The 25,242-nt window shown below is 38.7% G+C and overlaps 2 protein-coding genes across 2 annotated transcripts in view; one reads left to right on the forward strand and one right to left on the reverse strand.

Annotated features, from left to right (window-relative positions):
* Positions 1–7,650, forward strand: part of l(3)80Fg (dnaJ homolog subfamily C member 16 l(3)80Fg) — a 507,034-nt gene extending 499,384 nt beyond the window's left edge. The window contains exon 13 of the mRNA XM_067141678.2: positions 7,109–7,650. Within this exon, the coding sequence (XP_066997779.2) occupies positions 7,109–7,249 (141 nt within the window). The 3' untranslated portion in view covers positions 7,250–7,650. The remainder of the gene's footprint in view (positions 1–7,108) is intronic.
* Positions 7,651–15,522: 7,872 nt separating this feature from the next.
* Positions 15,523–25,242, reverse strand: part of loj (logjam) — a 125,920-nt gene continuing 116,200 nt past the window's right edge. Inside the window, exons 4-5 of the mRNA XM_067139534.2 lie at positions 16,088–16,198; positions 15,523–15,997 (exon numbers count right to left, since the gene is read on the reverse strand). Of these exons, the coding sequence (XP_066995635.2) occupies positions 15,926–15,997; positions 16,088–16,198 (183 nt within the window). The 3' untranslated portion in view covers positions 15,523–15,925. The remainder of the gene's footprint in view (positions 15,998–16,087; positions 16,199–25,242) is intronic.

Consider the following 25,242-nt stretch of genomic DNA (forward strand, 5'->3'; position numbering starts at 1 on the left):
TCTCCTCACTATACAAAAATTCATAGTCAGGAATGCTGTGGAGCAAGATTACTTTGGACTTAATTAATGACATAACAGAAAAGCCTTGTTTGTGGGATGTCTCATCACAGGAATACAGAGATAAAGCAAAGAAAGCCGACAGTTTCCAGGAACTCTAAATTATCCATAATTATTCCTGCAAGTGCATCGAAAAATACCTAGCGTCCGTCCGCTCCCAGTACAGTCGAGTATTGCAACAAAATCAGAAAAGTCGGAAGTGGGGGTGTGGGGGGGGGGTTCGGATGAAGTTTATACTTCAAAGAGTTTTGCTTTTCAAGCAATGAGCAGGGTGAGGGGAGGAAATGTAAAAGTGCATTTCTAAATCATAACAAGAAGCAACAGTGGCAATAACAAAGGCCAAATCCTCTTCATCTGAGTCCATTGTCCTTGTTTGAAAATACTATACACCAACTAAATGTATTACCGCAGATTGATATGATGAACTACCTATATATAAACAAAGAAAGTCAAGTTTAACATGTTTATTAAGTGTGGACACAATGTTAAATGAAACAGTATTCAACATTTAACATATTGATGGTGTCACCAGTTAACATTTAACACTTTTAACATTTACCATTTTGTTGTTAAATGTTAATCAGTGGAGACCGGCCTTTACATATAATCTCAAATCCCTAACCTTGCTTCATTAACATAATTTTATATATCCATAAAACTATTAAAAATGTTGATTAAATGATCTAAAACTTTAACTGTCTCTCTTTATGTCTGGCCAGTTTTCGTCCTGTCACAATAATAGAGTAGACTGTGCAACCAGCGTCTCTACGCCGAGTGTTGAATGGTGGGAAAGAACCTAACACCCTGAAGGAACCAACGGCCTTGGGCAGAGGAACTCGTTTGGGAGGGTGGTGGTCCCTCAGTTGGAGGAAATGCCGCTGAAAACCACAGTGCAGCATCTGTAGTCCATGTTAGGAGCGGCTGCAAAAGGCGTCTGTTCCCCATGTTAGGGGCGGTCTCAAGAAACCCTGGCAGTAGGTATAAAATGCCCTTGACTACAGGCAGAGCGACATGTCGGTTGAGGTATTTTTTGGTATCAACATGCAGTTGACTCTTCTTCATTCAGATAGAAATGCTAGGGTGTCCCCTCTTATCGACGCGCACCATTTTTGCCCGAACGATGTGGAAAATGGACGAGGGCTACAGACGAGTCGTTGACGTCAGCTAAAGAAAATAGACCAAAAGACATCAGATGTTATCAGACTAGCCACTCTCAACATTGGGACAATGACAGGCCGAAGCCGAGAACTTGCCGCCTCTTTGAAGCAGCGGAATGTGGACATAGCTCGCTTTCAAGAAACCTGATGGGCAGGTGCAAAATCAAGATATATCGGAGAAGGCTACAAGCTAATCTACAATGGTAGGAAAAGTGCAAATGTTGTAGGTGTGATTGTAAACCAGTGGATTCGCGACAGCGTCTCTGAAGTAGCACGCGTCAACGACCGCCTGATGTCAATAAAGATCATCAACTTAGTGACCAGTTTAATTCGAGTTGTGACATGCTATGCCCAACAGACTGGCTGTCTTGAAGAAGAGAAAGACAAGTTTTGGAATGAACTGGAATCACACATTCAAGTTGTTGATGACAGCAAAATTCTTTTCATTGGTGGATATCTAAATAGACACGTTTGTCATGAAAGGGATGGATTTGAATGAAACCACGGAGGCCATGGATATGGTTGCCGTAACAATGATGGCATTCGAATCCTAGAATTTGCTCAAGCATGGGATCTGTCTATAACATACACCATTTTTAGAAAGCGGAATTCACACTTATCACCAACTACAGTGGAAGCCATATGTCCCAAATTGACTACTGGATGGTACGAAGAAGAGACCTTGCGATGGTCAAGGATACGAAAGTGATCTCATATGACAGCGTTGCTCCGCAACACCAACTTCTTGTACTAGATGTTGCAGTCCATATAGATTATGTATCTATGAGGTCCAGCACGAAGATTGAACGCATTAAATGGTGGAGACTATTAGAACATCGAGCTACCATCAAAGAATCATTGATATCATCGATTTCAAATTCTACAATGTCATCCGTAGAAGATGGCTGGAACACACTGTCTGAATCCATTAAGACATGTGCGACATCCACCCTAGGTGTCACCAAACCAAATCAATGCCTTATTGACAAGCAGACTTGGTGGTGGAATGATGATGTGCAGCAGGTAACTATGGAACAGAAAGCTGCTTACAAGACATGGCACCAGACATGCAGCTCGGAGGATTTAGAAAGGTACCGGGCTCTTAAGTCCAGTGCAAAACGAGCTGTAGCAACTGCAAAAGCAGCACATTACAAAACTATCTATGACGAGCTGGATAAGCCTGGTAGCACGAATAGAATCTACTAGTGATGGGTTGCGACTGGAATTGCGAAGAGTCGATTCCATATGCCTGGGGAATCAATTCCAAGGAACTAGTAGCACCATCTATAATGCAGATACGTAAACACGTGCGGCACGAATGTGTTATGTAATGCGAGTCCATTTTGGTTTAAAACCAGGGCACTTTACACGCCATGCCTGCTCTCATTGTAGTGTCCTGGAGTTATATACTCTGATGCAACTGTAATTTGATCAGAAAATATGATTCTCTGTTTGAAACTAATCAAATTGTATGGATTGTACACAAATCAAAACGTGTACGGGGTAAATGACGTAATATAACACTACTATTTCAACAAAATACAATTGTACTAAAGAGACAACCTTAACTAATGTTAAGCAGTGATGAAAACAAAAATAGTAATTCTGACAGTTTCTCGTAATAATACTTAGCAGTAGTATGAAATGTTCTTCTTCTTCTTTTTCTACCACTTTTCCCACAACTGTGGGGTCACGGGTGCAAACTGTATCGGACATGTTTATTTGGCCCTGTTTTACAACCGGATGCCCTTTCTGACTCCAACCCTATGTGGGGGGATGTAATCACTATTTCATGTTCCTTTAGTGGTTGGTAGTGTAGTGTGTTGTCTGAATATGAAGAGGAAAATGTTGGGACAAACACAAACACCCGGTCCCCGGGTCAAAAGAACTAATTAGAAGTGATTAAAATAACCCACCCGGCCGGGAATCAAACACAGTACCCTCTGAACCGAAGGCCTCAACGCTGACCATTCAGCCAATGACTCGGACAGTAGCATGAAATGTTCATTGCAAATTAAATGTAACAGATGACAGGTATGCTATGAAACAAGTTGTGTACTTATTAAAAATGTGACTTAATTCCACAGACTTTATACGTTTACACTAGCGATGTTTGATAAGCACATTAGAAAAATACTGTATAAGCATAAATAACAATGTCGATTGCTACAACCAGTGTTGAAATGTGAATTGTGATTTCCAGATAACCAGGATAAATTGTTATTTCATTATAATGTGGCATAATTCATTCGTGACAACCAATAAGACATTTCACTGTATACGAAAGAAATAGTAAATATTGCACGTTCGAATTTGCCCCACTTATATACGGAAGACTCACTCTAGTGAGTGCGCCCAGCACACACTGGTGATGTTATCAGGAACCGATTCCTCGCATGCAACATTGAGTGTGACCTCGTAGTCGTAGGAACCGATTCTCGCCATTCCAGGCGTTATTCGCGCACATCACTAGAATCTAGAAACTTGCCTGCGTTCATGAGCGTGCCACACAAGATTTAGGTCATGTTATCAATATCAAAGACAGAAATGGGCTCCTCCTACAAAAGAGACATGACATACTATGTTGCTGGATACATGCAACAAGGAGTTCCCTCATCTAACTCTACCTACAGCTGATCCCGTTCACGGCCCAGTGCCCACTATCACTACGGAAGAAATGTCCACTGCCAACAACAAAATGAAGTCTGGGAAAGCGCCTAGTGCAGATGATATCCTAGCCGAAATATGACAACAGTGACATTTACAGTAAGATACAAAAGTTGAAAACTAGAAAAGCAGCTGGAATTGATAAGGTTTCGGGGGATATACTAAATACAATGGGTAGGGATATAGTACCATATCTGAACTACTTATTTGATTATTATTTGCATGAAGGAGCTATACCAAATGAATGGAGAGTTGCTATAGTAGTCCCTACGTATAAAGGAAAGGGTGATAGACATAAAGCTGAAAATTACAGGCCAGTCAGTTTGACATGCATTGCATGTAAGCTTTGGGAAAGCATTCCTTCTGATTATATTAGACATGTTTGCAAAATTAATAACTAGTTTGATAGAAGGCAATTTGGGTTTAGGAAAGGTTATTCCACTGAAGCTCAACTTGTTGGATTCCAGCAAGATATAGCAGATATCCTGGATTCAGGACGTCAGTTGGACTGTATCGCGATTGACCTATCTAAGGCATTTGATAGGGTAAATCATGGGAGACTACTGGCCAAAATGAGTGCAATTGGACTTGACAAAAGAGTGACTGAATGGGTGGCTATGTTTCTAGAAAATAGAACTCAGAGAATTAGAGTGAGCGAAGCTTTATCTGTCCCTGTAATAATTAAGAGAATTCCTCAAGGCAGTTTCCCTTTATGTTTTCTTATATATATCAATGATATGTGTAAAGAAGTGGAATCAGAGATAAGGATTTTTGCAGCTGATGTTATTCTGTACAGAGTAATAAATAAGTTACAAGATTGTGAGCAACTGCAAGATGACCTCGAAAATGTTGTGAAATGGACAGTAGGCAATGGTATGTTGATAAACGGGGTTAAAAGTCAGGTTGTGAGTTTCACAAATAGGAAAAGTCCTCTGAGATTTAATTACTGCCTTGATGGGGTGAAAGTTGCCTTTGGGTGTTAATATAAGGAAAGATCTTCATTGGGGTAATCACATAAATATGATTGTAAATAAAGGGTACAGATCTCTGCACATGGTTATGAGGGTATTTAGGGGTTGTAGTAAGGATGTAAAGGTGAGGGCATATAAGTCTCTGGTAAGACCCCAACTAGAGTATGGTTCCAGTGTATGGGATCCTCACCAGGTTTACTTGATTCAAGAACTGGGAAAAATCCAAAGAAAAGCAGCTCGATTTGTTCTGGGTGATTTCCGACAAAAGAGTAGCGTTACAAAAATGTTGCAAAATTTGGGCTGGGAAGATTTGGGAGAAAGGAGACGAGCTGCTCGACTAAGTGGTATATTACAAGTTAGAAACCTCATTATTGATCCGTACTGAAAATTGTTATAGTTCAAAAACCATGAAGGTATTTATTAAACGACCTGTTGAATACTTTACATCCACTTATAAGTGATTACATAAATATATTAATACATAATATTCTTGGGACATGTTTTGCCCCTTATTTAGGGCACCTTCAGCCTAAAATACAACCTTAAAAAGTTACACATAATATTAAAAGAGAAGCTAAAAGATTAGCCTTGTAGCCTTATTACTAAAAATTGGTACACTCAATGTGAATAATACATTGATTCATTAATAAAACATGTTATTGGAGCATTGTCTATGGTAATTCTAAAATTAATGAGTCCGAGACTAAAACTTCTTCTTATAAAATTATGTGGTACTAATAAAATTGGTTCAAATAAAAAGTGGCTGTTATTTCACCTAATGTGATGTTGTGTATATTGTCAACAGAATAAAGGCGTTAACACAAGCACACAAAAGTATGTCTTGCAAACAACGTGTTCAGGGCCGCTGTTAATGTCGTAAATATGAAGATATAAATAATGAGGAATCAGAAGCATCAGTTGATTATCGTAGAAAATGTGGTCCTTTATACAGTTAATATTGAAGGGAACCTTTGCCAAGAGATAGCAGTAGTATTCTGGAATAATGTTCTGTGCTTTTTGTAAGGTGTTACACATTATCTTCCGTTGTGTTAGTAACCACCATTCTGTTGGCTTGATATAATGCATTGGCACTACCGGTGGCTCCAAGTAGCCTACGCAGTGGCCTCCACGGTATGCACTAGCCAGCGTCTTGGTGGGTATGCTAGGTACCAACTGATGAGCCCAACTTAGCACATGGGGGTGAAACATTGGCAACCAGGAATGAGTTAGCTGGAAAATGTATAATGTCCAATAACGGACCATTTATATTGGTATTATAAATTTACTCATTCAGGATGGAAATTCAGATTCCCTATGGGAATCAACATCTATATCATCTGATGGCCAAGCAGGCATCAATTTTTGGTAATGAGACAAGGTCTCTCATAGTTCATTGGCACTGCCAGTGGCGCCAAGTAGCCTATGCAGTGGCCTCAACGGTATGCACTAGCCAGCATCTTGGTGGGTGTGCTAGGTACCAACTGATGATCCCAACTTAGCACACGGAGGCGAAATGCTGGCAACCAGGAATGAGTTAGCTGGAAAATGAATAATGTCCAATAACGGACCATTATATTGGTATCATGAACGTGGAGGGTCGCCAACCTTGAGGGCGACCTCAAACATGCTGGCTGGATAGGGTGAGAGATGACATGCAGCTCACCAAACTCAGCCCTCGGGGTGCTACGGATCGATTGCAAGAAGGCAGACCCCACATAAATGGGAAAATGCAAAGAAGATGATGATAAGAGAGATTTGAGTTTGTATAATTATTTAAAATATTACATTAATAAAATTGGATAATAATTAGCGCTCTTTAACAAAATGGAAAAAATAGGCATCCAAACAAAATGTATCAGGACACTGGGATAACAGGCTGAGAAATGGTTTTGTCACAATGAAAACAGGATGTCTGGTCATTTTATCTATTAGCCATGGTCATATATTAAACAGATTATAAAGGAAGGGCCTCATTGAATGCTGAGAAATGTGAATTGCAATTTGAAATCAATGTATCTCTTCAAGAGGAGACTATTTCAAAAGTTTGTAACTGAAATTGCATAAGGATAGACATGTATTTAAGATAATATGAGTAGTTCCAGTATATGCTGTTTTACTTCCTTGTAGTTGCAGACATGTTCAAATTTGTATGTACTGTATTTTCAGTATTTAATTACATTTGATGATACTCTCTTGATTAAGAATAAGCTTCATGTTTCTGGATATTAAATACTAATATTGACTGTCTTCTTGCAGGGTGCCCTCTCAGACAAGTACAGCAATGTGGTTTTCCAGTGTAATCTCCTAGATGGCTTGCCAAACTGGCTGGATCGACTTTTTGAAGGGACCACTCATCGCTACTACATCAACTATTGGCCTGATTTTCCACCTAAATAACTAGAGTCTTCTTGAAGTTTTTAAACCTCTATAATTTTCCCTCATATTGGGATGAATTTTGCAGGTTGAATACTCTGCTGCTCCGGGATGTTAGTTGAACATCCTGCCTGTTTCTGCCACTTTCTCTTCTTGATCCCTGATACATTTGAATTACGGGAAAGAATACTGTATAATTGTTTAATAGAACCTCAGGCAAATTTGTACATATTTTTAAATCCTGTTATAAGAGTGATGTTAAGAAATTCTAGAGTATAATTTTCTTTGCATACCTAGAATATATAGGTGTCTCACAGCGTTAAGATGTAAGAAGAATTCCAGTGATGAAAGTGGAATTCAAATTGTTTAAAACTGCTATTATTCATTTTCAAGACTAAATTAAAGGAGGCCTTGCCATTCAGTGATGTCTGTGAACTTCATTTTTCACCAGATTTTAGTTTTTAGGTTTTCTAATAAAATACTAAATAAATGTTGAGTGTTTTTATTACATTCATATAATTTCCTTGTCAAATGAAATCTCTAAATTTATTGGAATGTAACTGTCCACTTAAATCGGCGTGGTTAGTTATGGAGAGGATTGGATTCTTGAGCTACGTTGCTGAAGATCATTGAGGAATTTATTGAACTGACCAAGGAAAATCAGTATTATAAAGTTATAAAAATTATGAAGTTTGAAGTCAGCCATCCATGAAGAAGAAACTGCCATTTTTTGGGCCGTTTACTTTACCACATATAGGAGGTTATCATTGTACACCAATTAAAATTTTTTTAAAATGTTCTGTTTCAAGGATTTTGTTTATATCACAAGTTTCCCCCCAACAAATTTTTTTTTAGTTTCTCTTTGGGAGTGTGAAGAAGTATCAATTATTATTTCAGCAGCCTAGTTTTCTGCATGTGTATGCTATTGTATATCATGATAGGCTTCTATTTTCTAGGCTTGAGGTAGAAAATCTCTTTAAATCAGCATAAAATTTTCATCCATGATATTTTGTCTTTAACACAGTTTACACTGTATTCTTTTTAGATGAAAGAGTTATGCATTATCATTGCTACGCTTAGAAACCACTCGTGGATTTTATGCCTATGACACTACGCGTACTTGCATTTATCTGTTAACAAATACCATCAGCCTATAGTGAAAGCTCATGTGTCTTAAAAGAAGAAATCACATCAGGTATAAACAGAAAATACTACTGTTTGTTTGTTTGTTTGTTTGTTTATTCATTCATTCATTTATTTATTTATTTATTAGACCTGTTAGGGGCACGTAAGTGGGTTCAGGCACAAGGCATGGTAGTACAGTAGAACCTCATTAATCTGGACGCCTTTAGTCCAGACTTCGCTTAATCCAGACAGCCATTTAATAATAATACGTAAATGCAATTACAGTATAAAATTGAGTTATGGGCGCATTGTTGTAAACTACACAGTTTTTGCCACAGCTAGTAGCAGGTTGTTGACCTTCCCAGGGCACTCTATTGTGCATGCGTACGTGACAAATCTTCACTCGCACTGACTCCCATCAGTCCCAATTAGTCTGTTGCCTGATACACTCATATGTGATTACACTTCGGAATGTATTGTGTTACCATACCTAGGTACATTATAATTGTAATTTTTAGAAATTGTGTGCATCTGTTTATGTTTAGTAGGCCTACAGAAACATACAGTGATGTTGTTAAGTAAACCCAGTCAAGGTAAAAGGTGTATACATATATCTCTTTCTCTTAACTATAAACTATGCGTCATAGAAAAACTCTAAAAGGGAGCGTCTATGTCAAGCATTTGTTCACAATATGGGATTGCCAAACAGACTGTCACGGACATACGAAAGAAAAAAGATGATATAAGAAAGTTTGCCCTAAAATTTAATGTACAAAAGGAAGCAAGTACTGTAAAAAAGAATGCGAATGCCACTAGATCAATCCCTGGATGATGCGGTTTACAAATGGTTTTGTCAACTCCGTTCTTCTGGATTGGCTGTCCGAGGGGATGAAATTCAGGCTGCAGCAGAGAGATTAGATAAACAGTAGAACATAAACAACTTTAAAGTCAGTCTGGGATGGCTGTTTAGGTTCAGAAGGCGCCACAACATAACAAACAAACAAAAAATGTGCTGAAAGTCTCAGTGCCAACAAGGAAGGTGTTAAGCCATTCAGGGAAAACCTGAATTACATTTTAAAATCTGAAAATATACAGCCTTTGCAACTATACAATTATGGCAAGACAGGGTTATGTTGGAGAGTGTTACTAGGCAAAATGTAAAAAGCCACGTGCAGTCAAAGATATTATGGACACATTATCTGTTAACTACTACAACTGTTACAATGGATTGGTTTCACAAATAAAGCATGCCAGAAATCAGATGATATTAAACAGAAGTTTTGAAAATTCCTAACGATAAAGTGAAGGCCTTAGTTTTACTGGACAATTGCCCAGCACATCCACAAGTCAAACAGCTGACTAGTGACAATAAAAAGATCAGGTGCATGTTCTTGCAAGTGAACACAACCTCAGTGATCCAGCCCATGGATCTAAGCATTATCTACACAGCCAAGCGTCTATACAAAAAGAAGTTTTTAAATGAAATTTTGGAAGTTGATGAACCACCTGCAGGAGAAAAAGATAGCAGAGAACAAAAGACTTGAGAATCTCAAAGATTACAATTCCAGATCCATGATTTTCAATTTCGTGTTTGCTGTCAATGACATAAAACCATCAACTTTGATTTCATGGAAGAAACTTTTAATATATAAAGAAACTGAATGAGATACAGCTGGATTGGAAACAGAGAATTTTCACAACTCACCACCAAGGTGGTGAAAATTCAGCAACACTGGAAGACATTGAGTTTTGGCTAGAAGCTGATGAAGATGATCCAGGTTATCACATTTTAACAGAGGGGGAGATCACTGAAAGTGTGTTCACTGCAGAAAGCTCTGAAATGGACGAATATGACCAGGATGAAGCAGGTGATATTATTAACCCTAAGCCAAAATTTAGTGAAATTAAAGACCATCTAAACATTGTCATTAAACACGTTTAAGATAACGATGATGAAAATGTAACTGCATATTACGAACATTTGAGGCATCTGCACGAGTTAATTATTAAAGAAATTCATGTCAAAGGAAGACAACAAATGATCAGCAGTTTTTTCAAACCAGTAAGCGTATCAAGTGTGGTTAATGAAGGTGTGCCTTGATTGTCATGTTCTAATTTTGTACTGCACTAGTTATTCTGTGTTTTGCAGGGCCTAGTACTGTATTGGATTATATCTTGTATACTAAATATTAACCTTTGTATTTCTTAAAATTAAAATACTGTACTGTACATGTTCTTTTTATTGAACAGTTTGTTTAAATATATACCTTGGCTCATGTCATGAGTTATTTTGTAACCCATTAGTGCATATCGTCCGAAAAATCGGACATCATTAAAATAAGTGTGATATTTATGCATGGTTTTAAGCCCACAATACTTCCTTGTGCTTCAGAAAGGCTGTAGCTAACAGGAACCAAGAATACATAATTCTTCAGTCTTGCCATTCATTGTTGAATCACATTTATTGCGAGTATGGCAGCAAGATAGTACAGAGGTTCGAGCAACAGGTGAGATTTTTGTTTATGAATTAAGAAATATCTCCAATAATTGTAAACTTTGAGGCAATTCTTATTGTTGACACCCCTAGGAATCTACCAAGACACAAAGATGTCAATTATGCCTTATTATTGAGGTGACAGAGGCTTGTAAATATAGCTGTCCTGAAAATCGGATGCTATGCACGGGGTGTCCCATTGTCTGAAACACTTTTATTCCCTTACTAGTTTGATGGTGAGTGAAATATTGGAAGCTTTGGAGGAAGAACCAACATTTGGAGAGGAGCAGCACATCAGACCTCCTGATGACGGATGTGAAATGGAAGATAATGACAGATGAGTATGAGGGTGATCTAAATTACCTTGATAGAAATCTACTTCTGAGTAAATGTAAAGGGCAGATTGCTTCAATGGAGTATGAAAAAAGCAAGGCTAGGTCCTCTGGAAGTCAAAATATTACTGAAAGATCTACAGATGGAACTTAAAAACCAGGAAAACTGAGCAAAAGGATGCTGTCATGTGAAAATAAAAGGAGTCATACCGGGTACATAAGATTGGGCCAGTACCTCTGTTTCCGATATCCCTGATAGAAAATTCAAAAGCATTAGTAGACTGAATTAGAACACACAAGGAGCAACCCCAAAGTGGACAAGATCACAATCTACATCTCATTTAATGACTGTGTTCCTCTCCCCTCTCAACAGATGATGTGCAAAATTGTGAAATTCCGCTAGAATTCTTTCTTGGCCAGTGGCTATAGGATAACTTTCCAAGTGTATACAGCAATATAAAATGAAAGGCTGAAAGAATTTGGAGTTGGTGGAAATGTAGTCCTACCTCTCATTGGTGCAGGTGGAACTGAATCAAACAGGGGGCATATAATATTCTTTGACAACTACTTCACATCTCTGCAATTGCTAAGACATCTGGCTTCAAGTGCAACAGGGACATTTCAAGGTAACCAGACAGAGAAGTACCCCGTTCAAAGAAAGATGGACAAGAAAAAGAAGAAAGGTGATCATATGACTGCAGGTGTTGTGGTGGTGCGTTGCTGATGTGCTGGAATGACAACAGTCTTGTCGCTGCTGGTAAGAAAAATGAACAGATGGAGATAAGCAATGCATCAAAGTGCTCCAGCATAAAAAAAATGCAAGGTGTCTGTACCGCAATGAAAGCTTTTCAAGTTCTAAAATAATGGCATCTAAAGAGTGGATTAGCTTGACCAGTTTGGACTTCACCCGAAATGTTTCTGTGGATACCATAATCAGTAAATACATAAACATGAGTAACGTATACAGTACTGTGATAAGTCTGTAGTGGAAAATGTAGGTCCATTTTACAGTTTAAATTGGATAAGGTCACACTGCCTAGCTTGCAACATTATTGTACAACGTAATGTTGAGTGACTAGCGTTGTTGCACTGACTTGTAGTGTATAGCGTCTGATATATCAGACGGCCTGTGCAAATAAAACTATAATGTATTTGAACATTCTAATTTTTGGAACTTATTTCTGCAATTGTTATGAGTAGAAATGTGTAGATAAATTGAAATACAACACAAAAAATAACTTTATGCACTAATCTGGATGTAAATTAATTCGGACAACATAGAGCCTCAATTGGTCCAGATTAATGAGGTTCTACTGTATAAAGAAAACATCAAATTATTGTACTACACTAAGCATTTTTTGCAGGATAAAAAACACTTGCAGGATGCACTGAGTACAGTGTTTGACCACCTGTAGCATGGAGACGGAGAGATACGGTCAGGCATGAAGGCATACAGACGTTGGATATTCTCCTGAGGAAGATCCTGCCACAGCCAACAGAACTGACCCCTCCAAATCTGGCATTGCTGCTGCCGAAGTTGCTGTCCAATCTGGTCCCAAACATTGTTGATAGGAGAGAGGTCTGGAGACCTTGCTAGGCATGGTAGCATCTTGACATTACAAAGGCAGACTAAAGATACCCGAGTTGTGTGAGGACAGGTATTATCCTGTTGGAAAATGGGGTTGTCGAGCTGCACCAGGAAGGGAAGTACACACAGTTGCACAATTTCTTGGACATATCACTTTGCCATCAGAATTCGTTCAATCACCAGCAGTGGGGAACAGGAAACGTAGGAATTGGCATCCCACACGATGACACCTCTCGGTCAAGCCGTGTGATGCTCTACAATGAAACGTGGATCATTGCGCTGGTCAGGACATGTCCAGACTTTAATTCAGCATCGTCTGTATTCAGACAAAGCTATGATTCATCACTGAACACCACTTGTCATCAGTCCGCAAGTTGCCATGCTGCCTGTTCCTGGCAGACGTGCTCCCAAGATCCTCAGATCATAATTGCAGACATGTTGAATGATGCTGTGACCACAGATTGTGCTCTGCTATCTGCCTGGATATGGTACTAGTGGACACAGGTGTATCCCCAGCTGCTGACATTTCTCTGAATAGCCGGGTTGAGTGGCTCAGACGGTTAAGGTGCTGGCCTTCTAACCCCAACTTGGCAGGTTCGATCCTGGCTCAGTCCGGTGGTATTTGAAGGTGCTCAAATATGACAGCCTCGTGTTGGCAGATTTACTGGCACATAAAAGAACTCCTGCGGGACTAAATTCCAGCACCCCGGCATCTCCGAAGACCGTAAAGGTAGTTAGTGGGACGTAAAGCAAATAACATTATTATTATTATACAATGAAACTATTTTCCCTGCTGGTGGTCTGGGGTCAATCCAAGCCTTCTCAATGCATAATATGTTCCCTCATGTTCCCACTGCATCCAACAGCGGTGCACAGTGTAGTCAGAATGGTTAAAGTGGCTAGCAGTGTGCGGAAACATCCAACCTGCTTCTCTTAGACCGATGATGTGGCTTCTCTCAAATTAATCTGTCTGATTAAAGGCTTGTCAAATATGCTATTGAGGCATGCTGTGTGTTCACTCTGTTCTGTTGCTCACACTCTACTAAGGCCCTATTTGATGTCTTGCATCTGTGAATGAGGGAGGGACATTTACGCTCCCTGCAACCATATCAACCTTGTCTAAGGTTTAATGAAACTCCATATTCCTTTTGTTCATCGGTCATCCTGAAGAGTTGTCCATAGAACAGCAGTCTTCTCTTCTTCATCAATGCTGTGATTTGTTCTATCTTACTGGACAAGACTTGATTTGAGCACAATCACACTTGCCACTCACCCCATCTATCACCCAGAATCTTCCTTAATATCCTATGCTCCTTTTTTTTCCAGCTAGTTGGCTTGTCCTTATTTACCCACGGTCAAGGATTCAGAAGCTTATAACCCCTCAGGTTTTACAACTGTGTTGTAGTGTCTGAACGTGGCCCCTATACTTATTGACTTTTTGTTGTAGATGTTCTTTGTCAGTTGGTATGTCCGATCTGACTTCCTTATCCTGACATTAAGTATTGCTTTCTCGTCTAAACCATTCTGCTGGATCACTTCACTGAGATATGTGAAATTCTTCACTTGTCCGATCGTCCCATAATTTGTGATCATCTATTCAGATCCATCACTGATGTTTGTCATATATTTTGTCTTCTGAATGGAAATCTGGTGCCCTACTTTCTTAGCTATTTTACATCAGCCCATTGATCTTCTTGATTACTGAGTCAAAGCTGTTAGTAAAAACGACCAGGTCATCTACAAAGGCCAGGCAACCAGTGTACACCCCTTTTTAGTTTAGGACTAAGTCTGAACTGATCTTTGTTTATTTCTTCTTGGCCTGACAATTTCCTCCACTCACAAATAACTCTTTCCAGAGCACAGTTGAAGAAGAATGGAGATAGTTCATCACCTTGTCTGGTGCCGGTTTTGATTTTAAATGGTTCCTATATCTCGCCCATAAATTTCACCATTGACAGTGTGTTGTTGAAACTTTGTTTGATCATGTTCTTTACATATCATCCACCTCAAACTCCTCTAAAACATTTGTTAACGACTTGATCAGTGAAGTTATATGCTTTCTTAAAATCATTAACACGTTGAGTGCTGAGTTGATGAAAGCATACTATTCCGCTGATGCCAGGCATGAATTTTAATAATATACCACTGGTGCTGGAGCAATTGTATGTGAAGTAGGCTGTTCATATAATCTTGAAAGATATTTGTATGATGTACTAAGTAAACTTTATTTCATCATACCAAGGTCATATAAGATGCAATATGTGACATCAAGTTGACCTTCTGTGGACTGCATGGCAACAGCCAAATTCACTTTAGGGTCCAGGTCTCCTTCTTATTCCAGCTTTGACTTTCTACCAGTATTTTCTGAGCCCAGCAACGAGCAATTTTTTATGTCCTTCAGGCAGAGAGGTCTCTCCGATGTCTGGAGTTTAATGCCATCATAAAAACTTGGTAGCTGTTTACCAATCGTCTAAATTTGTCCCTATTATTAATTTTTCTGCTCAGGATACCGATTTGCCTCAGATCCTTATCACATTCCTGGAACCACCTCAACCTTGTTGTCGTAAGGTTTGATGAAACTCCATATTTTTATGAGATATAAAATGTAGCGTGATGCCATATGGTGTCAGATAATTTTTTGTTGCTTTGTTAAATGAACAATACAAATTTGGAATATAACAGCTTTATTTGCTAATTCAAACTAACCCATTATTTATGAAATCCTTTTAAAATGCTACAAAATGTACTTTTATTACATTTGAATTTTCAAATTATTCATATTAAGTAACTGATTCCTTCACTCATCCTCTCTGGTGTTTGAAACATGTATATATGAAAATTTAAAATGAGTTCTCAATTTGTTTTACAGCTGAACACTGTGAGGCAGTGTCTGAATGTCTAAACATTAAAATGCAATAAAGCAAAGTAATAAATATTAACACTCTCCAGAATTACATATTGTTGTGAAAAGTTTTCACATACATCAGAACAATGAAAATTGAGTTTCAGCAGGATTGACAGGCAGTGACGCTTCCACTGCAGCACAAGCAGAAGCCTTTCGACCCTTGACCTTCAGTTACTCTTTCTTATGAAAGGATTCAAAGCATTACAGGCAAAAGAAAGGTGTGCCAGGACAGGTTGTGCAGACAGTTGACACCCTTTTAGCAGCAGCCTTTCTGCCCATAAACTTGCTTAGTTTTTGATAGTAACTTCAGCACCAGCCTCAAGCTTTCCTGCAATATTGAAAGGAAGAAATATATAAATTGGTATTGAGTAGTAACATCCTTCAGAAATACAGTAATGTTGCACTTGATAACACTTACCTGGTACTTTCTTTTGGTCTTGTTGGCTTCCCCAAGGTAGTGGTTCTCTCCCTTCGGAGTATGTTTAACAAGATTCTTAGTTGGACAGAGCAGAGTGCCGACCACATTCCTCTGAAACTCGACAAGAGACTTTACAATTACCATTAGTCCGTGTTTTATTGTATAGGAGCAGTTCATTCATAATGGCTGTACCAAAAAAGGACATCTGCAACTTTGTGGTACCATCTGATGGTTTTTCTCATTGCAGTGTGATATGAAGAAAGAGTGTCTGCAATATCTATTCCTCATTTCATTTTATTGTTTGTTATTATTATTTTTGGTTTCACCACATTCTCGTAGCCAGTAGCAATTACATCATTAGAATGTTTTTGACATAACCAGCCTGTCCCGCTGATCTCTCCACTTCATCACAGTTAATCCATTTCCATTCTTTACTGCAATGTTTTCTCCCTTCTTAAGCTTTGCATTTGCAACCTGCTATGGTAAACCTTCTTGATTTTTCCCAACTGTGCCAATAAAATGTGTCTTGTGGCCGAGTTGTACCTCAGCTAACTCACTTGATAAGTAGTAATAAAATTGTTGGTGCAGAGAACCTGACCACTATCCAGATATGGGTCCATAAGTTTCATTACAACTAAAGTAGCCATGCTCAGTGGATTCTGTTCATTGAATGTACTTTTACCAGTCTATACTTTTATTTTGTGGGTGTAGCCCGTGTCGTCACACAGCTAAAATTCTTTAAAGCCATACCTGTGGGCCTTACCAGACGTAAATTACTGGAATGATAAGCAACCCCTCCAGGGAATCGTTGATTCATCAACTACAAGGTTTTCATCTGGAGTTTTTTCCGCTCCCGTAGCGTAGCGGTTAGCACGATTAGTTGCCGTCCTCGGTGGCCCAGGTTCGATTCCCAGTACTGCCAGAAATTTAAGAATGGCAGGAGGACTGGTATGTGGTTAAACAGGTACACGCTGCTCGCCTCCATTGGGCGTGTGCCTGAAAGGAGCTGCACAACCTCAGGATGAGGGCACAAATTTACTTTACCTGGAGTTTTGTGACTCAAAGTTCTTGCGCATGATATCTAACAGGGGTTGAATCTTGTGCAAATTTCCAGCAAATGCATCATTGGGAGCGAAGTGCGAGAATCTAGGTAGTAACTGAAAACAGTTTCTTGGTATTGCCTCATCAGCTACATTATTTGCATATCCAGTCTCAAACCTATAAAAAAAAAAACAATTTCTTCCTTTGTAGTATCAGATCACTCCTTCAAACAACTAGACTGCCTAATCTGCATAGATACTAATGTATGAGTTGCATTCAGATTAGTTTGTAGTACCATCAAATCAAGAACTTCATCTGTTAGAAACAGTCAGTAAAATTTGTATGATATGGCTGTAAAAGTATCAGTTTAAAGGTTTAGAAGCCCTTGGCTTTTAAATCGAATACCTTTCTGCACCCCTACGCATGGACCTCAGTCATTATTGTCCACATGATTGTCTACACCATTTGCATCAGCATCATCCCCACATGTAAGATCATTTTCAATATTGCCATGATCTTCTGCATCACTTGATCCATCCGTCATGCTCTCACTGGAGTCAACATCACTAGCATTATATTAACTGTCGTATACACTTAAATCTTCCTCTCCATCAGAATCCATTAATAATTCATGAATATCCACATCACTAATTCTCCTCTTGGCATGTTGGTTATCATTTCCATCAAGAATATTACCTACATCTTCCATTTCTTTATAGTTTTGCACAGCTATACAAATAGAATGATAATTTGCACAAAAAATGAGGAATAAATAATGTTTGGTGTGCTTACACTTGTGAGAATGACCACTGACTAGCCAGTGATTTTGAAAGAATACTTGCGACACCGTATGGTGACACACAGTAGAAATATTTAGCTGGAATGGACCATGTACTTCGCTCTTCGCATAGTACCATTGTAATGCGTATAAATGTCGCAGCTGACCTTCAAATGCACATTGCCCAAACCTCCACTGTGCCGCAATATGGTGTCATGCCAACTCTGACTTCAAGAACTGTGTGCTGCTGTATGCTGTCGTGCTGTCTCAGATTTGGAGACAACGTAGCATGTGGCACCCAATGTGTTAAACATGACCATGTATTTATGTCCTCCTACCTTCTTGCTCCTGATGATAATTTTTTAGATTGAAAATCTGTTCTGGGAAAGAACAACCTTTCCAGAATACTCTCGGAATGGTCTAGGTGATCTTCTATTCTGTTCTGGAGTGTAGGAAAGGGTAAAAGAAATGAAAGGGAGGGATAATGGAGCACTCCATAAAAAGAAAAAAGGTAGGGGGGAATAACAAAGAAGGGTACATTGTTTACAATATTGTGATATGAATATGATCCCAAGGATATCTTTAATATTTTTTTTTTTTTTAAAAGGCACGAGTGAATGAGAAAGTGAGGCAGAATTGAGAAGATAGGGAAGAAAGGGTGAGCACAGTGAGAAAAGAGGCTTGAGATTTTGAGACATAAACATGTTAAGATACGTATAATTTAAGTTGAGAGAGTTGAGCTCTCTTTACATCAAAAGGAGAGGACACCAATTGTAAAATAGCATTGACCGGAGTTGGGAGGTCGATCACACGGTATGGCCCAGTCCAAGAAAGAGAAAGCTTAGTGGAAATATTGCCCGGAGCAGAGCTCTGAAGGTTGGCTTGTAGCAAGACAAAATCACCGACTTTAAATTTTGACTGAACACAATGACGGTTATAACGAGTCTAGTGAATTTTCTGCGCGGCATACAAATTCTGAAGGGCAGTCTGCCATAAAGACTTAGAGGAATGGGAAGGTTGATCAGACAGAAGGGAGAAAGGTTCCAGTTCAAAGATAATGGAGAATTCAACTCCCGAGCTAAAAATAATAGAGCAGGGGAATAACATGTAGATTCATTAAGGGAAGAATTAAATGCTAGTGTTAAAGATGGTAATAAAAAATCCCATTGTTTGTGATTATCGTGATGAAAAATGAAAAGGGCTATCTTTAAGTTACAGTGATAACATTCAACCATATTTGCTTGAGGATGGTAGGGGGTGGTAGTTACTTTCTTAGTGCCTAAAGAGAAACAGGCATCATAAAATAGTTTAGATGTGAAAATACTGGCATTATCGGAGACCAAGTTCTTTGGAATTCCAACAAGAGGAAACACGTGTGGTGTGAAGACATTAACCAAAATTCTTGAGGAAATATTACGTATGGGGCAAAGGATGAGAAATTTAGAGAAACCATCCAAAATGGTGAAGATGTATGAATTGCTGTGATATGATTTGGTGATCAGACCGACATTATCAATATAAAAGGTCTCTGCAGGGTAAGAAGGTGGAGAGGCAGCATGTGTCCCTGGTGGTAAAGAATTACAGGGCTTAGGTGCTTGGCAAGGTGACACCGACGAACGAAATCACAGATAGTTCTCCGCATGTGAGGCCAAAAAAATAAAGATGATATATGTGAATAGGTTTTTGCCATACCAAAATATCCACCTACTGGGGAAGAATGGTAATAATGTAAGATCATGGCATGTAGGAATTTGGGTAAAGTCACCTTGGGAATAGATCTAGGATTTGGTTTAAAGACAATTAAATCTTTACAGATGCGAAAAGGACCTTTGTATTCAGTTAGTTAATTGTTGACAATAAGTATCAGTGGCTTGATAAGAAAGACAAGATTCAAATGAAGTAGGGAATTGAGTCAAAGATGATATGGTATTAACACAAAATGTAGAAAGATTGAAATCAGAAACAAGGGTACAGTATGAAGATCATGAGGGTGCGAATCTGTGGGCAAGTCAAAAAGGTGAGAAAGAGCATCAGAGCATCATTACCAGCAACAAAATGTAATGAAAATTTAAATCTGGAAAGGTGCAACACCCAGCGACTGGTACGTCCAATTTTGGGGGCATGATTTCAGCCAGGTAACAGCTTGATTATTGGTCTTGACTACGAACTCTTTATGCTCTAAAAAATGAGAGAAATGTTCTAGAGTCAAAATTAAAGCTAGGGCTTCACGCTCATAAGTGGAATATTGTTGTTCAGTAGGAGAGAGATGACTGAAAAAGGGTATGGGTAAAATATTACCATGTTTAACTTGTTGGAGGGATGGAAGCGTAGTGTAAAGTCTGGAAATAGTAAAATAGGAGCTTGTACAAGGAGTGATTTTAAGTGATCAAAATCAGATTGCTGTGGTTCTGACCAGCAAAATTTTATCCCTTTATGCTTCAAATAATTGAGCGGTTGAGTGATTTGAGAATAAGAGGGGTAAACTTATTATAAAATGCAGTCATGCCAAGAAAGGCACGAAGCTAATATTTCTAGGAGGAGGAATATGATTTATAGCAGCGACATGCTCAGGGTCAATGGAGATACCCTGGTTGGAGAAAATGTGTCCAAGAAAATTAATGGAAGGACGTTCCAGAAATGCTTTTGCAGGATTGACAGTATGATTAGCTGCCCTCAATCGAGACAATACTTCAGTCAAGTGCTGTATATGTGTGGAAAAATCAGGGCTAAATATAAGCAGGTCATCAATATATGGGGAAATGAACTTATATTTAATCTCTGGAAATAATGAATCTACTAATCTTTGCATAATTTGAGAACCTAAATTTAAACCGAACGGGAGTTTAGTGAATTCAAACACCCCATTAGGAGTTATAAAGGTGGTACATCTGCGACTAGCAAGATCAAGGGGAATTTGATGAAAAGCAGAATTTAGGTCAAAAATGGGGCAATATTTAGAATTAGAAAAATATTGAAAGGCCGTATGAAAGTTTGGGATAGGGTAAGCGTCATATAGGCCCTACTGTCTTACTGTTGAGTTTTCTGTAATCTATGACCAAGCATGAAGAACCACCAGATTATCCACTAAAAATGCAGGAGAGGCATAATTAGAAGAAGAGGGAACTGTAAGTGGTATGATTTAATCTTTCTGAAAGTAACATTGGCGGAAAGCCTCAGATACGGTTGGTTCCCAGGGTAAAGGAACAAAATCATTAAGAACTTACAAACAAATACTAGAAAAAAATTAATGGGTAGAGTTAGCGCACAGCGTTGCTAGGCAAACCAAGAGGATCTTGCATGGTAAGTACATAATTGAAACAAAGGGAAAAAGGTGTAACATCAGAAACTTATCCAAGAAAAGGAGTTAATTTGAAAAAATTATACTTTACAATGAACCTCAAATAAGAACAAATGAATACAATAACCAAGTTTAACATGAAACTTCGTACAAATTTCAAATGAGTAACACCAAACATTAACAAATGTGATCATGTAGATCGTGACTAGATTTGAAAGTGACACCAAAGGAGTCTGATCAAGCTCATAATGAGAGATCCCTCCATGATAACAATATTTGACAGGAAAATTAAAGACCTTGAGAAAAAAGAGGTAACTATTTTACGAACAAAGATGCGTAAAGGCCACAATTCCGATTATAAAAACAAACAGGTTTAGAAATTTAATTTAAATAACACACAAGTAGAAAATAGAAATTAGGTCCACAAAATAGAAGATAGACAAAGGGAAAAATCGAAAGATAGGGGAGGGATGGATAAGGAAACAATCAAGCTGTTTAGATTATACAATGAAGACACTGAGCGTGTGACATGTGTTCCCGAACAGATAGTTTTTCACCCAAACACACTTCAAATATTTGACCATTGAAAGTCCACTGTGTAGAGTTGAAAACGGACTGGAGATATTAAGTGCTCAAATTTTACACACTGAATGAAGTTCAGGCAGCGATCAATGCCTGAAGGGCGTATAGTAGTAAGTCTTTAAGTGAAAACACTATATAAGTTCATAATAAATTTTTGCTCACCCAGCTTATGCGATGAAATTTTGAAAAGTGGCATTCCAAGAAGTCAATTAAAAATCCCAACGGACCAGCTGCTTGCGAGAATAACTGCTCCCTCCACTACATATGGTCATACAATTCCTGACTGCCGACATCTTATATACTAGCACGAGGCCAGTTCCAGAACATGCTAGAAAGGAGACGACGCATGGGAAAGAAAGAGCGGAGGGGAGCACCACAGTCTGTAATGAGTTGGGCGAGCAGGTGGAGCACACGATGCAGGTGTAGCAGTAGTAGACCGGCGAAGCTAGTAAGAGAAAAATATAGAAGTAATATATGTTGTAGAGTATGTGACAGAACGATGGTACCTTCAGCTAACATTTTGTCGAGTATCTGATTAAGTCGTGTCATACGCGAGGGACTTAATTGATATGGTACTGAACGAACTGGAATGTCGTCAGAAAGATCCATATGAGCCTCATAGTTATGAGCAGTTCCCAAGGTAGGTGACATAACATCCTGAAATTCTGTTAGTAGTTGATTAAGATCTTCACTTTCAGTAGTAGAATACAAAAAGAAGTTATTGAAATAGGAAATGCTAATGAATGTGGTTCACTAAGGGGATCTTAATGGTGCGGCTGAAATGAAAAGATATCGATAAGTTAACAGTATCATAAATTAACTCTGTGTGAGAAAAAAAGTCATATCCCAAAATGACCGGGAACGGCAAATCTTTAACGATATGGAATTAATGAGGCCAAGCGAGATGTGGAATTTTTAGATTAAGTTCCACAATGCCCAATAAATTTAGAGGATGGTTGGAAGCAAAACAACAACGAGCCATAGAAGATGAAACTTCAAGTTGGGGGTAAAATTTAACTGTTGAAAAAAAGTGTACTGTAACTTATCAATGATATGCTGGCTCCAGTATTTAGTAGTCCGACAGTGGGAACATTCTGCCGTAATAAGATAATAGAGGAGGGGTGGGGAATAACATGGTGATATTGCGGCAGATTAGGACCTGAGATGCGCGTACGGCCGATTAGCGAGGTAAAGACCCGTTTATCGAATGAGGAGTAGAACAAGATGTAGAAATATGTCGTCGTCCTCGACACTGTAAACACGTAAGAGGTTGCCTGCGGTTAGAATATTGCTTTCCCTGAGGAGGCAATTGAACATTTGATCTCGAGGGCAAGGGCGGTGGAGGAATACGCAAGGACGGTGGGGGGACAGTGGAATAGTAGGAGGTATTACTGTAAGAATTTAGAGCATCAGCTTGGGCAATGTTGTATAAGTGTGCAATAGAGATAGGCGGGGCAAAGGGGTTGTATCAATTATTTCATATGCTAAGGCTGTGAGGGTTGGCACTACAAATGATTCTGTTGCCATTGCGGTATTGAGAACTTTGCTGGTGTCTATGCATTCATTCACTGTTTCTTCATTTCTCAGATTTTAAAAGTTATTTATGGTTTGCTTTATCTCATGGTTGCAGATATTTACATTAGATGTGCATTTTGCTTGCAGCACCTTGAATAAATGATCCGGAGTCTAAGAATATTGTTCAAGCTTACCTTAAATTCTTTTATACAGCAAGTGTATGCGGCGCTCCTTTCTCTCTGCAAATGCATCAATGACGGTCCCTGAAGCTCTGATTATTTGACAGTTCGTGCAATAGAGATTTCTCTATCGCAAGTGTACTTAAATTACATAGTCTACTGTTTGTCATTGAATTCCTCAGAGAGGTTTTTATGCGTTTTAGCGCACTCATACTTCTTTCACTCGAACATGTTGTCACTGGAAATGTGAGAACTAAACGAACCAAACGTGTTGTTTGTTCGTAAACCTTGTCCAGACCATTATCCAACATATATTTTAGCAGTATTTGTGGAGGTAGATGTTAAGCTTCTTCAGGGTACACATTCTTAAGTTCATTTGTCAGTTGTTCACTTTCGAAAAAAAGGGTACATCTTCAGGAGTTGTTTCATTTTCATTGAGGGAAAACTTGTGTTGTAAGCCTTAAATTGATTCTCATCCAATAATTCTGCAAAATGGAAGTTTTCAAAGTCACAGAACCGTATTTCCATCGGTACCACGGTGGTATCAATTATTTCATATGCTAAGGCTGTGAGGGTTGGCACTACAAATGATTCTGTTGCCATTGCGGTATTGAGAACTTTGCTGGTGTCTATGCATTCATTCACTGTTTCTTCATTTCTCAGATTTTTAAAGTTATTTATGGTTTGCTTTATCTCATGGTTGCAGATATTTACATTAGATGTGCATTTTGCTTGCAGCACCTTGAATAAATGATCCGTGTAGCAAAATATCTTGTTGAAGACGCACAACAGGAAGAGGAAATTAGGGTCATCTAATCTCTTAACCAGTCCCATAGCACAATTAACAGATTCGCCATCCCATTCTTCATCTTTATCAACAATGTGTGTAAGAGCTTCTTTCAAGTCCTTGAAATGGGATGCTATTGTTAGTGTTGCTCTGGAGTGGAAGTTCCAACGTGTCGTACATGCCGGGGAAGTTTAAAGCCTTTATCTCTTAGGACTTGAGTTCTCTTTGATGACTTGCTGAAATATGTATGGAAGGCAGTCAAATCATAAGTAAAGAGACGCACTTTCTTTATAGCTTTTGCTCCATACAAGAGTACCAAATTAAGCTTATGTGCATAGCAATGTATAAACATTGCATGTGGGCAAACTTGCTTTACGATAGTTTGAACACCCCCTGTAGAACCCGCCATTACGGAAGCCCCGTCGTAAGTCTGACATATTAACTTCTTTTCTACGCCCCATTTTCGTAAGACATCCAATATTACGGCTGACAGTCCAGTGGCACTTTTATCTTTTGAGACGTCGTAGAACCCCACAAACCTCTCGTGAACGTTATAACCAACACAGTACCGAAATATAATGTTCATCTGATTCTGACAAGATATATCTAATGTTTCATCCGCCTGAACTAATACAAATTCACAAATAGAAATTTCTTTCTGAATCTCTTCATTCATCACTTGAGTTACACAGTCAGTAAGTTCATTCTGAATGTCACTCGAAGTTCCTTTAAATCCCGAAGTTGCTCCCAGATGCTCTCTCATGAATTGTTTTTCTTGTGCTAGCAATTCCAAGGTCTCGAGTCACTATTTACGGAGTCACTACTCTCGTCATGCCCACGGAATGGAAGTTCTTGTTTTCCGAGAAAACACACCACTTGAACTAACCTGCCAAGAACCCGTCTATTATGATTTACTAACTCATTATGCTTTAGAGCTGCAAGACGAGCCGCTTCTGATATCGCATGATCTATTCT

This window comes from Anabrus simplex, chromosome 2 (assembly GCF_040414725.1).
Source record: "Anabrus simplex isolate iqAnaSimp1 chromosome 2, ASM4041472v1, whole genome shotgun sequence".
Lineage (NCBI taxonomy): Eukaryota > Metazoa > Arthropoda > Insecta > Orthoptera > Tettigoniidae > Anabrus > Anabrus simplex.